The 14,030-nt window shown below is 36.4% G+C and overlaps 1 protein-coding gene across 2 annotated transcripts in view; it reads left to right on the top strand.

Annotated features, from left to right (window-relative positions):
• The window catches only part of LOC149816029 (protein OPAQUE1-like), a 115,075-nt gene that overhangs the window by 13,049 nt on the left and 87,996 nt on the right, over positions 1-14,030 (top strand). For both annotated transcript variants that reach the window (XM_089987579.1, XM_089987578.1), the window contains exons 8-15: positions 2,295-2,444; positions 2,553-2,689; positions 6,249-6,395; positions 6,480-6,581; positions 11,490-11,547; positions 11,750-11,851; positions 13,782-13,819; positions 13,897-14,023. In XM_089987579.1, coding sequence (XP_089843705.1) covers positions 2,295-2,444; positions 2,553-2,689; positions 6,249-6,395; positions 6,480-6,581; positions 11,490-11,547; positions 11,750-11,851; positions 13,782-13,819; positions 13,897-14,023 — 861 coding nt within the window. The remainder of the gene's footprint in view (positions 1-2,294; positions 2,445-2,552; positions 2,690-6,248; positions 6,396-6,479; positions 6,582-11,489; positions 11,548-11,749; positions 11,852-13,781; positions 13,820-13,896; positions 14,024-14,030) is intronic.

Below are 14,030 nucleotides of genomic sequence, written 5' to 3'. Positions count from 1 at the left end.
ATAATAGTATTAGTATTGGATGGTTGGGTTTCTAATTTAGTTTGGACTTATATTATTTAATTAGTTAATAATAATCTGAATATCTTGTAAAATATATCTGAAAATCTCAAAATAATGTCTTCTATATTGCAAGCAGATGCTTTGTATCTTTAGAACTGGAATGACTTTTGTCAGGAATTGGCATACGGGTTCGTGATGGTAAACTTGTATCTTACACTACCTCTAGTTATTTCTGTGAGGAATTTGATTATAAGAGTAACACATTGATGCATTTATGTAACGATCCATGAAATCTGTAGAATTTGAGGACTTGGTTTTAGTTTCTTTCGCTTCGTAGCTGTTTAACAATTAAGAGTCTTTCTGAAAAATGACAAGATGGGTGGTTTGCTAAAGACATCGCTCGTAGGATAGGTGTTGAGTAGATAAATGGACTCCTCTCAATTCTCTCCTATTGAGGGTGCATTTATGGGACTGTAATGCAACCTACACTCATATGCTAAGTCACATCTACTCTTGATTTAGCTTGCTCCACGAACTAGGTCAAAACCAAGGACCTATATATATTTTAAATAATAATTCATTTGTGTGTGTTTTTTTACATTATTTCTTACATACACTAAAATTTTAAACTTGGATTTGTTATTTAATGTTTTACTAATCATAGTTGCTTAAAATTATTATTCAAGGGTTTACACTTAAAAATTGACCTGTGTGTGCATGCTCGCTGTCACATACTCCGCATGTGTGTGTGTTTACCATGTATCGTCGTGCTTTATTGCTTTACATTGTAAATTCTAGATATCGCACACATTCAAGTTACTTTTAAGAAAAGTATACATCCTCATGAACATATACAATGCATTAGAAGATCTCAGTTATATTAAGTCTCGCAGTTGCATATCTAAAGTTTTACAATAACGAGTCTTTAGTTCTATGCAAATCCATTTCATGGCCCATACCCAGGTCAATGTCTATCTTGTAGCTCTAGATGCTGAATGTTGTGTGATAAGAGGAGAGACCACATGTTAATGTTGTTGGTGGATATGCTAGATAATGAGAAAGACTTGGAGTGCATGAGCGGAATCTTAGGTGTATAAGGCTTGCTATTTGAGATGATTTGGGCTTCTTGCACAAACCTGAAACAGTGAATATGAAAGGTTGGGTATTCTATAGGTTGCAGTACCTAGGGGGAATTGATTGTTAAGACATGGATGGAGACCTAAAGTGGGGGCATGAACATTGTCATGTGGCTAAGGTGTCAGCTTTAAATAGGAATTGGTGGAGAAATTGGACTTGTAAAATTGACCCCATGAAGATGGGGCATGACCTGTTGTTGATGATGATGTCAGATGCTAGATTTATACTTTTGCATGCATCTTTGTATGTGTAGAAGATATTAGGGAAGCTGTGTCTGGTAGGTTTTCTGGTTGGGTCTGTTGTACTAAACATGGGTTTGCAAAATGAAAAATGTCAATGTTACAACTTACAGCTGGTACAGTGTCGTGTTAATTTTTCCCCTAAGACAAACGCAGTGTCCATGTGCAGTTGGTTATTTCCTCTATTTCCAATAAATGTATAAGTTGAATATGCCATTAACTATTAAATATCCATGTCCCATCTTTCCATATTGAATTTCTAGTGTGACCAGCATAGTGATGTATCTTAGCTATCTTGCTCCTGCACGCCATGTCTTTATATCCATATGTAGCCCATGACAAGGCGTCATGCTGATGGCTGTTCTGTACTTGAACCATGCCTCCTATCCTCAACACATCAGGACTGATCTTTTACCTGCATTGAACTTTAGCATGCAATATATATGGAGAGTTATCCATAATGGCCATTATCAAGAAGCTAAGATTTTATTGTGTTCAATAACCATTCTCAACATTCAAGAGAGATAAGAAACACATCTAGTCATTGGAGAATAGGATTGCAGAGATTTTGATCAGTGATTTTACAGTTACAACATTTTTGAATTTTCACCATGTAGCAATTCTTTAAAGCCTGGATATTACTGCTGCTGACCTCAACAGTGCTTGTACATGCCCTTCACATCTCAATTCATATTAACTATTTATACAACTTGCTTGAAGCTTGACTTAATATGGGCTTTACACCTTACGCCCATTTGACATGGATGCACATGCATGGAATTTTTTTTTGTGTGTATCAGTATTATATGTGCCTACATATTGTTCAGTCATCCATGGTTTTAAAGTGTGAACAATCATTAGCTAGGTCAAGAGTGGCATTGGAGTTTTGTCATGATGTTCTATTCTTGTGTTTTGAAGGATGCTGACAAGTACAAGGTTGGACATCCCAGCTCATTTCACTATTTGAATCAAAGTAAAACCTATGAGTTAGATGGAGTTAATAGTGCAGAAGAGTACTTGAAGTCTAGGAGGGCCATGGACATAGTTGGTATTAGCCTTGAAGATCAGGTTTGCTTTCTTCATACCAGCTCTTAAAAAGATCGCTTTGTCCAGTTGCTAAAAAGAAGTGGTTGGATATGATATATTTACTAAAATAGTATTTCCTGTCTTCATTAGGAAGCTATATTTCAAACTCTGGCTGCTATTTTGCATCTTGGAAACATCCAATTTTCACCTGGAAGAGAGCACGACTCATCAACGATTAAGGATAATAAATCTAGTTTTCATTTGCAGATGGCAGCTGATCTATTTATGTAAGGGACTTGGGCTATTTCAAGCTTTGCTAGTTATTTGTTTATGGTTTCTCTGTCATTTTCAACGGAGCTCTTGTCAAGCAAGTAGTCATATCTGTTCCATTTTATGGTTGGCGCTAATGGTATCTGCAGTTATTTGATGGCACACAGTTATCTCATTTCACTGTGAAAGTATTGTGGTTTATGATTGTATATTCTGATGCTGCTAATGTTCACATGCAGTTGTGTGGTTCATGACATACTTTTGAGTCTGGTAGCTGGGAGCATGTGTAGGAGTAGGCCTGCACAACGGGTCGGGTGAGAATGAGTTTGGTCCGAGCTCATTCAATTGAGTATGGTAGTTGGGAACATGTGTAGGAGTAGGCCTGCACAATGGGTCGGGTGAGCATGTGCTCGGTCTGAGCTCATTCAACTTATATGAACTGAGCTTGAGCACCATGGTCAGGCTCGTGCATGCAAAGGATCCGAGCTTGGAGGACCTAATATGCTGAATAAGCTGAATTAGGCCCGATTAGGCTCATTTCAACCGCGCACGCACACACACACACACACACACACATATATATATATATATATATATATATATATATATATATAATGCACATAAAAATAACTTGTGACTTATCTTAATAATTGATTTTCAATGAAATCAATGCTTCATATTTCTTGTATAAAATCCTTGATACTGGGAGTGGATTAGGGTTTCATTCCACTCTTGTCTCTCACCCTCTTCCCCACCCCTCTCTCTCTTACCCCTTTGCCCCCAGCGTCTCCCTCATTTGAAGCAGTGACGGCCTCACTGCTCTTCCGCAGAGACCAGTCTATACATATTGAAATTGAGCCAAGCTCAGCTTGTTTAAGACAATAAGCCTGATTCGAGCTGAGCTCGAGCTCCTCCATATCTTAACTTACCAAGTTCAGATCATACTATGCAAAGCTTGAGATGAGCTCAAGCCAAACCTGACCAGAGCAACAGCTTGTGGGGCTGAGCTCTACCAGCTCAGGTTGTCTTGAGCTTGGCTTGTGTACACTCTTATGTAGAAGTGCCAAAGGTACCGTTTGGGTTAGTATTCGACTGTAGGGATCATCTAAGAAATGCATTAATGGGAATGCATTGTGCAATGGAAAAATTCATGCCACAAAGGCTTGGAGTGCATGATTTATTTTATTATCTAAATGGAGCAATGCAATTTTATTTTGTTTATATGCTCTGCTGGACTTTGGTAGCAATTCATAATACTTCTACAAAGGGATTATTATCACTCATTATTCTGAATGTTCTCTAAGTCAAGATACAAAACTCTTGAGAACCAACAATGATATATGATCAAGCCTAGTGACCAATGGTTATTTTTTTGGATTAACTGCTAAATTTTCATGGGTTTTTTCTTCTCTCTTAAATCTGACTGTACGGATGTGATGTGCATGACTGGTTTTATAAGGACCAGCTATTGAAGCATCCCATCCATAAACAAGTTTTTTTAAGGATTTAAAATTAATGACTCATAATTTTCATAAATATTCAAGCATCCAAAATTGTACTTTTTAATCGAAAATACAAGATCCAACAGTTGATTCCTAGCAAATTCACCATGCTGAACACATGTACATGGTTGGATTTGTGAAAAATTGGTCTTGGAAATGCCCAGTTCAGATGGTAGTTCTCATATTCTAGTGACTCTAATATGAGAACTAGAGTGTGAACCAAGATTTTCATGGGTTTTCTTATTTTTCCCTTAAATCTGACGGTACAGATGTGATCTTCATGCTTGGTTTTAAAGGGACTGGCTCTTGAATCATCCGATTGCAATGCATAAACAGGGTTTTTTAGGGCTTGAAAAATGATGACATAGAATATTTGTAATTCAAGCATCCAAAGTCATGTTTTTGTTTATCAAAAAAAGTATGATCCAACAGTCGATTCTGAGCAAACATACCATTGTGAACGCATCTGCAAGGTCCGATTTGCAAAAAAGCATCGGAAATGCCTAGTTTACACTCTAGTTCTTATATTTCCAATTCTCATATTATAGTGGCTCTATATATATGTATGTATGTATATATATATATATAATTTGTTTATCTGTTTCTGCATACAACTGGACATTAAAGACACATGTTTACAGATTGTGTTGGTCTCAGACAGGGATACAGATGGTCAGACATGGTGAGACATAAAATCAACTGATTTACACATTTATAAGGCACACACAACAAAGATGAAAACATTTAAACTGTAAACTATGAAATGGAAGAGGATGCCAAACTGACTGTTAGATGAATGCTAGCGTAATGTTAAACAAAAAAGCTATCTTTTCCAGTTCCTTATTTGATGATTTGTACAAGAACATGAATATATGCTTTGAAAAACTAGACCATTAGGTTGCTAGTATTTCTTTGAAAAACTTAACAAAATCAACTATACAATTTATGATTCAATCCAAAAAAGAAAAAGTAGCCACTAAAATTACAAATTATCCCTATGGATGTAGTGCCTAAAAGTGTTATCCCTTGATCTAGATTCTAGAATATCCAGAGGAGTTCTTGCTTGAATTATAAGTTAGAGTGTGCGGGAATGCTTAAAGTAGTGGTGTCTGGACGTGTCTGACATGGATATATCTGGCTGGTTCGTGTCTGTGTCACACTGATCTTATGTATGATAAACTAATTTTTTCAGTTTGAATGTTAATAAAATAGTCGTCAACACTAAAGGGAAATGATTTCCTGGCTGTGATGCCAGGTTGGAAAGAAAGGTTTCCATGGTTTTCTGCTGCCAGTCTGCCACCTATAAAGTGTTGTTCTATTTTCCCAAATTGAACATAAACCTTTTTTCTAACTGCTGCTTTGGTGGTCCTTGATATTGCTGAAAGGACCAAGGAAGGATATCTACTTTGACTCCTATGCATTTTTTGGAGTCAGGTGTCCACTAATTGAGAAATTGCTCATGTACAAGCTTGCATTCTTCCCAGAGTTACCGAAAGCTTCTTAGATAGCCGGGAAGCCCGCTTCTCGGAAACTCACTTTGGAAGCGCGATACTCCTCACTTCCGAAATTTGATGGGAATCTCGATTCTCCCACGCTTCTATGCTTTTCAAACGCATCATCTATTCTTCTTATATGTTTTCTTACTCAACTTTTCATGTTTTTTATTTGTTTCCTCTCACACTTCTCACTCACTTCTATCTGATATTGTTAAAAATTCAATTCTTACACTAAAAAATCATGAAATTTAAGAATAGTCACTTTTATTTTAGTTTTTTATTTGTGTTCCATTTCGATTCCCATTCGATTCTTATATTGCTTTTTTTATTCTCACTTCCAGCTTTCTATACATTTTAAAATGCATTGCTTCTTGCTTTCGCTTCCCGTATTGTTTTCTGCTTCCGCTTCCTAGTCTGGCAACCTTGATTCTTCCTCATGCTGCTTACTAGCTTGCTTGTTTATGATATTTTCTTATAACTTCATACTTTTTCTAGTGGGTAATCAAAGCATGGCATTCAAGTTGTTTCTGTTTAAATATTTTTTATCTTGCTTATTTCGATGAGGCGGTGTATACCAGGTGTGACACCAAGCTTTTGCTTGCAACACTGTGTACACGTTCAATACAAACTCGTGAAGGAAATATTGTAAAATCTCTGGACTGTAATGCTGCTGTAGCCAGTCGTGATGCCTTAGCGAAGACTGTTTATGCTCGCTTGTTTGATTGGTATGCAAGTTTTAAATTTTATTCCAGGGAAATGAGGCATCAGTTTTTAGATGATAATAATTTTTAGTGTTGGTTTTGATGCAGGCTAGTGGACAAAATCAACAAATCTGTTGGGCAAGATCCTGATTCTGTGGTTCAGATTGGATTGCTGGATATTTATGGGTTTGAATGCTTTAAGAACAACAGGTCTTTGAAATTATAAATTCCAACCCTCTCTCTCTCTCTCACACACATGCCTTTCTTTAACTTTAGAAAAGTTGATGTTTCAAGTTCATTTTCATGTAATCAATATATTTTTAGAACTTTTTGCAATTGCTGATCTCAATCCATTTGTGGTGTTTCATTTTTAATTATTAGCATCAAGGTTTTTAAAGACATGAGGCGTTTTTCAAAAATCTGAAAGTGGTATAAGCCTTAAGGGGCATAAAGACATAAGCCTCAATATTTCTCAAGATTTAAACTGAAAAATTATTAAGAAATCAACAACTAATAAAATAGAGTATTTATTCATTAATTATAAAGTATAAATAAATAAATAACAAAATTAAATAATACAAACCAACAATATTAAAGCATAACAATAGGAAGGAAGTTAAAGAAACATAGGCTACTAATTGTTTTTTTAAAAGCAACTAGCTATGTCACATGAGTACGAGTGCGGGTACGATGTGGCAAATTCGAAAATGTGGGTACGGGGACATGGTTATATATAATATATGTATGTATGTGTGTGTGTCGGGGGTGGGGATGTTTGTTTTATTTAAAATATTTAAAAATGTTCCAATGGGCTTTTTGTGTTTTTTTTATGAGGGGTAAAATAATATTTAAAAAAAAAGTGGGGGGGGGGATTAAAATAATTTTTTTTAAAGACACAGGGGGTGATTGATTTTTTTAAGGGAAGGGGTCCCGTTCTCATTCCACCGCCTCTCTCTCTGCTACTGCTCTCTCTCTCACTTGATCTCTTCCAACTGCATCTCACTCTCTCTCTCTCTCGATCGATCTTTCGCTCTCTCGATCTTGATGTGAAGAAGAAAAACAAGAAGGCGGCGGAGCTGCTGCTCTCTCTCACTCGATCTCGATGTGAAGAACGAGAAGCCACCGCTGTTGATGTTGCTCTCTCTCTCTCTCTCTCTCGATGCGATGAAGAAGAACGAGGAGGAGGAGGTATGGTGCCCCCCTCTCTCTTTTCCTTCTTCCTCTTTCTCCTCCGCTCTTCTTCTTCTTCTGAGGGGTACGATAAAAAGAAAAGGGGAGGAAAGAGGAGGCGTTTTTGTCCCACCGTCTCTTCTCTCTCTCTATTGATTGGATGAAGAAGGTGGAGTAGCTGAGGAAGAAGGGTAGAAGGTCATCTCTCTCTCTTTTCCTTCTTCCTCTTTCTCCTCCCCTCTTTCTTCAGGTTTTACGAAACAAAAAAGGATAATTTTTGGGTTTCGGGTTGGGTCTAGGTTGAACCCGACCTTACCCATGCCGCACTCGGTACCCGTCCCCGTGTCAGGCCATGTCGACACAGATACGTGGGCCATTTTTCCGTGTCTATGTGACAGGCAACTAGTTACTTGCACGCAAGGGTAAATTTGTAAACTAAGTAGCCACAAAAGGTGTAAATGGACAAAAAAAAACAAAAAAAAGGTAAATGGTAAAAAACAATAATATACCAGACAACCAAAGAGAGGCAAGTACCACAGTAAAAAGTAAAAATAAGAGACGTGGGCCTCTTATGGAGACCCATGTCTCATAAAATTTCATAAGCCTCTATGCTGGGGAGGCGTAAGCCTCACCACCCAGCATAGAAGCATAAGCCTCATGGCGTTTTGTAATGAGGGGTGTTGAAGGTGTCCACCCTTAACACCTTTAAAAACGTTGATTAGAAGTTATTTTATTCCCTTTATCTTTTTCTAAACAGTCAGCGTTTTCAACATCTATGGTACCAAATCCCTGATCCATCCATGAGCTACATGATAGCAACCCCAGTATCATCACTGGGCATATGGGAACTTGCACGACTTTCCTTTTTCTTGTCTATTTTTTCCCCAGCTTCATATTGTTCGAAGAGACTCCAAAGAGTTGAACTTATCGTGCTCTTAATATTGAATTTGTTTTATTTCCTTTTGTTTGGGCAAATGTGGATAAGTTGATGTATTCATTTTGTAACTTAAGATGTGCCACCTTATGCCAAAGTTTGATTTAGTTATAAAAAGGAAGAAGGAATGGCTACCTGGCAAACATGCTCTAATTTTGGTCAAGCGGTCTAAAGCACGATAGGTGGTACTCAAAAGAGGAATGTACATCATAAGAGATTATGGTCTAAAACTTGAACATGGTATTTACCTGTTTTGATTTTTTTTTTACCTCATGATTGACATTGGAGTTGTCCAACATGCTCTAGTTTTGGTCAAGCAGTCTAAAGCACCATAGGTGGTACTCAAAAGAGGAATGCACATGAGAAGGGATTATGGTCTAAAACTCGAATCCGATATTTGCCTATTTTGATTTGTTTTTTTTTTTTCACCCCATGATTGGCATTGAAATTATCTTCATAAATTGGATTGGTCATGTAACTTTACATCCTACCTCATCTTAGTCACTTCAATGGGCTTGTATTTCCGATGCTCATATTTAGCAATTTTCACTATCCCTTTTCATTAGGGGCTCATCTTTTCTATCAATTAAATGTAACATTTCCTGAAGAGACGATCTTCTACAAGGCCATTTTTTTATCTCCTTGCTCAACTTCATCAAGCCTTGGATTTCTATCTTCTTGTAGCACTTGCCTGTCCAATTCCACTGCAAAAGCTGAGCCACAGGGGTTGTTTCAGAACATAAATACTTTCCAGTAAAGGTTGGATCATTACCCTTTTCTTGGTAAACTCGTGTAAACTTCAGGACTGTCTATGGTAGGGGTGTGTGAAGATGTGTCTGTGTACCTATGGATGTATATATGCATGTATTTATATATGCAACTTAACACACTAGCTTTTCAATCACATCTTTTTGCATAAATTCATCTTGCTGGATTCTGCACAAGTCAATAAATAGAGTAGGAACACATTGCCTCCAACAAAATCTCTAGTAGCTCACAATTAGCAAATCTTCTGCCTTGACATGGTTTGTTTCATTACTTCTTGATGTTTGCTTTACATGATTCCCAATCTCCTCAATAGACTATGTCAAACACTTTGCAGAATCTTTTACGAGTACCATTCAAATTGCCTACCTGCCCCATAATTACAACTTCTATCATTCTTTCTCAGCCGGTGCTATTAAAATCTATAATTATTTTTGTGTATATTTCGCCCCTTTTTACAGAATCATTGCACGTATTTAGTGGTACTTCTAGGACAAAACCAATGCTTAGGGCTATAGATTGCAACAATCTCTGTTGTGCGGGGCAACCCTCAGTCCGTTGAACAAGTCGATACGCAATCTTACTATAGCATGAATTTGGAATTTTTGATCTTTAAACCAAGGTTGTAAGTATCGTATCTTTACCCGTATCCGTCGGGCCCACTGTGTCGTAAACGTATAATTTTTTTTGAAAAATCCAAAAAAATCATAAAAAACTAGCAAAAATTCGAAAAAAAATCATATAACATGAAACAATGATGAATTGCACAAAATACAACCATAAAATCACATATTAAGCATTTATGTCTTCATGAGAATGGCATGGATATCTCATAAGAAAAATGTAAATTGTGAAATAATAAACAACAACACTAAGCTAACAAGTCATAAGATCCATAACAGTGCATGTTTGTATAAACCAGAGTTACCAGTCGAGGAAGCGGGAGCTGGAAGCGATACGGGAAGCGGGAGCGGGAAGCAAGGCACTTTCAAAAATTTTGGAAGCGGGGAAGCGTGGGACCACTTAGAAGAAAATTACTAACCGTCTCGGAAGCGAAAAAATGAGAAAAAATGGGGAAGCGTGGGGGAAGCATGTTTCCCATAAAAAGGAAATGCACTTCCCATAAAAGGGAAGCGCGCTTTCCCAAAAAGGGGGACGCTTCCCCATGCATTTCGGAAGCGCGATGTTTCGTGCTTCTGAAGTGCGTATCGGGAAGCGCGCTTCCCCATACGCTAGGCGCTTCCGGTAAATCTGGTATAAACAAAAACAAAATCCTCAAGTGTTTCTTAATACTTAAAAATTTTACATAACCAAAATTTTTTAACTTCAAACAAAAATGAAGACTTCTTCTTCTTGCAAGAAATCAATCCCCAAATCATCTCAAGTTCTTTAGGAGTGAACACAAACTCACCTTAAGGAATCTTCTTATACATTTAAAAAAAAATTGAGTGCAACATAAAATGCATTAATTGTGTATTGTAGGATACACCTTGTATCGAGACAATGTGCCTATACACACCCGTATCTCGATACAGGTGTGTATTGTATCGATTAGGCCCAAAGTAACGATACATATTGTATCGTATCATACTGCTTTAAACCATTGTTCTTGGCTTTTGTCTTATTTCTTGATTGATTTGGGCCATGGCATTGCTTTGTTAATGGATGGAGTTTGGTAGAATTATTACTGGCTGAACTGACTTGTGTAAGGATGTCCCATAATTCCAATGTCAAATAAATCACTTTCATGTCTTTTGCTTTTCCTCTTATATACACCTTAAACACTGGGATTTCTGCACTATCATCTGCTGGCATCTTTTCATTTTGTCTGTATAGACTTGTGCAAGTGAATATGATGGTTCAACTGAAAAATAAAACCATTATAATTATTTTTGAGAATAAAAATAAAGTCACTATAATTATGCTTTCAGAAATTACACAGCACTTCCCCTTTAACTGGAAATGGTCGCTTCCTCATCAAATTTCTGATATGAATCCTTCTTTCGCCTCTTTCTTATTAGTCATGGTTGCAGCTGATGTCTTCTTTGTTGACAGTTTGTAACTTGGTTATAGTTACTTAACTGGGAGAGAACCAGTTTGTAGCTTATGAATATTTGCTTGATAGGCATTTTGCTACTCTCTCTCATGCTTTCTCCTTTTTTTGGTAACCTTTTTTGTTATTTGCAACTATTGAATTAGATTTCTCTACTCAATCATTCTTCAGTAAGTTGAATTGATTTCTGTGCCAGTTTTGAACAGTTCTGTATTAACTTTGCGAATGAAAAACTTCAGCAGCATTTCAATGAGGTATGCAAGTTTTGTGGGGTTGTAGTTTAGTTTAAAGTTTTATGGTTATATGTCCATTTGTTTGAGCCATTAACTTTGTTTCTCTATTCAGAGGACACCCATGAGCATGGTGCTATACATTATCTTATGCTTTCTGGTGGTGAATTTGAGTGGGATTTGAAAAACTTGCAATGTTCATTTTTTTCTCTTGTTTCTTTTGCAGCATGTTTTTAAGATGGAGCAAGAGGAGTATTCAAAAGAGAAGATCAACTGGAGCTATATTGAGTTTATTGACAATCAGGACGTTCTGGATTTAATTGAAAAGGTATTTGCTAGTTGCTAAATTCATGGCCAATTAATCTTTGGATTTTCTTTTTGTCAATATCATCCTGTGGCTAAACTAGTATGTTCTGATCCTGGTTGGATAAAATATTGCCAGTTATTTTCCTGTTGTGCAATATTGTTCATGCATCAGTTAAGGATCTGGTTCAAGATACTTATGGTGCTAGTTATCTGAGCTGATGTGGATGTCATGTAAAGGGTTGCAATGCTTCTCTATGTTTGGACAACCTGATAATTGGTTGTTTTCTTATGTTGGGACTGCAATCCTTTGATATCATTTTGTAATTTATAAATATGTTACATGGTTGCAAGTATTTCTAGAGGCAAGTACCTTTTCTTTGGAAGGGTGCTTTTGTTGCATAGATTCTTGTCTTATTGTATTCATTTCCTTTGGTTGGTTTTAGATTTGCAGCACTATCATTCTAGAATGTAGATCCTGAAAGTCTAGTTTTGTTGTAGGTGATTCATAGACATCAATATCAGCCTCGTCATAATGTCTGCAAATTGTTTTCTGAGATGAGTTTAAAAATAAGTAGATTTTCTCAGGAAAATCTTGGGCATTTTTAAGTAATAAAATTAAGTTTAAAAATAAAAGAAATCAAAATTAACTCGGTTTCTCACAGGGCATCAATAATTGGAGATCATGATCTGATTATAAATATTTGCCTGACAGCTGATGAGTTATTGACCTTTTATTAAGGGGACTTCATTAAAAAACCAATGTTGTTAGTATCGTACTCGTACTGTATCGTACAATAAGGTACAATACATATCGTTACTTTGGGACTAATTGATACAGTACACACTTGTATCGAGATACGAGGGTGTATTGTACGATACACCCCCTGGAACGTACTATACACCTTGATACAGGGTATATCTTACGATACACAATTAGTGCATTTTATGTTGCACTCAATTTTTTTTTTTTTGAAATATATAAGAAGACTCCTTAAGGTGAGTTTGTGTTCACTCCTAAAGAACTTGAGACTTGAGAGTGAGTTAGGGCTTGATTTCTTGCAAGAAGTAGAAGAAGAAGTCTTCATTTTTGTTTGAACTTAAAAAATTTGGATATGTAAAATTTTTAAGTATTGAGAAACACTTGGGGATTTTGTTGTTGTTTAAGTAAACATGCACTGTTATGGATCTTATGACTTGTTAACTTAGTGTTGTTTATTATTTCACAATTTACATTTTTCTTATGAGATATGCATGCATTTATAGCAGCTCATGGAGACAAAGATGCTTTATATGTGATTTTATGGTTGTATTTTGTGCAATTCATCATTATTTCGTGTGATATGACTTTTTTAGAATTTTTGCTAATTTTTTCTGATTTTCTTGTTTTTTTTTGGATTTTTGGATTTTTTTATTAAAAATTTATGATATGTTTACAATACGATATGATATGGTGTTACTTTGGGCCCAACCGATGCGGGTAACGCTACAATACTTACAACCTTGTAAAAAACTATGCTTTTCATATGCCAAATATTTTGCAAATCTCTGGAGTGTGTGTTCTTTCCAGTGCATTAGGGGAAAGTTATATGTATGGACTGGCACTAGATGGGGCTTATTTTAACATTCTGAAAACTTGTGCCTGTTTTTCTTATATGAGTTGTTCACATGTAAGGAGAGGATGGCTGAGGTGTGTGTGGTGCGTGTTTGTGTTTGTGTTTGTGGTATGTGCATGTGTGCCTATCTATAATGTATTTGTGTATGTACAATCTTCCTATGTTATTCTTATTTTGCAAATTTTGGTGCAATTGGCTCTTGTGGTGTATTTCTTTCTTTCATACGATACCTCCATCATTTTGCATCAAACTAGTGTAGCTTGATTTTAAAATATGGTTTGATTAATACATTTTTAATACTTATGCTCATCTTCTTTTTCTTTTTCTTCTTTCCTGCAGAAGCCTATTGGAATCATCTCTCTTTTGGATGAAGCATGGTATTATGTATTTTTGTATCTGGTATTTCTGTAAGTCATGAATGTTTCCTGCTTCACACTATCTGCTGATTTTGCAGCATGTTTCCAAAGTCGACACATGAGAGTTTCTCTACCAAGCTGTTTCAAAGCTTCCATGGAAATCCTAGACTCGAGAAGCCAAAGTTCTCACGTACTGATTTTACAACGTCTCATTATGCAGGCAAAGTAAGCC

Source organism: Nuphar pumila, chromosome 14 (genome assembly GCF_984573655.1).
Source record: "Nuphar pumila chromosome 14, dmNupPumi1.hap1.1, whole genome shotgun sequence".
Lineage (NCBI taxonomy): Eukaryota > Viridiplantae > Streptophyta > Magnoliopsida > Nymphaeales > Nymphaeaceae > Nuphar > Nuphar pumila.
Note: the sequence above shows the minus strand (reverse complement) of the source record. Positions and strands in the feature narration are given on the sequence as shown.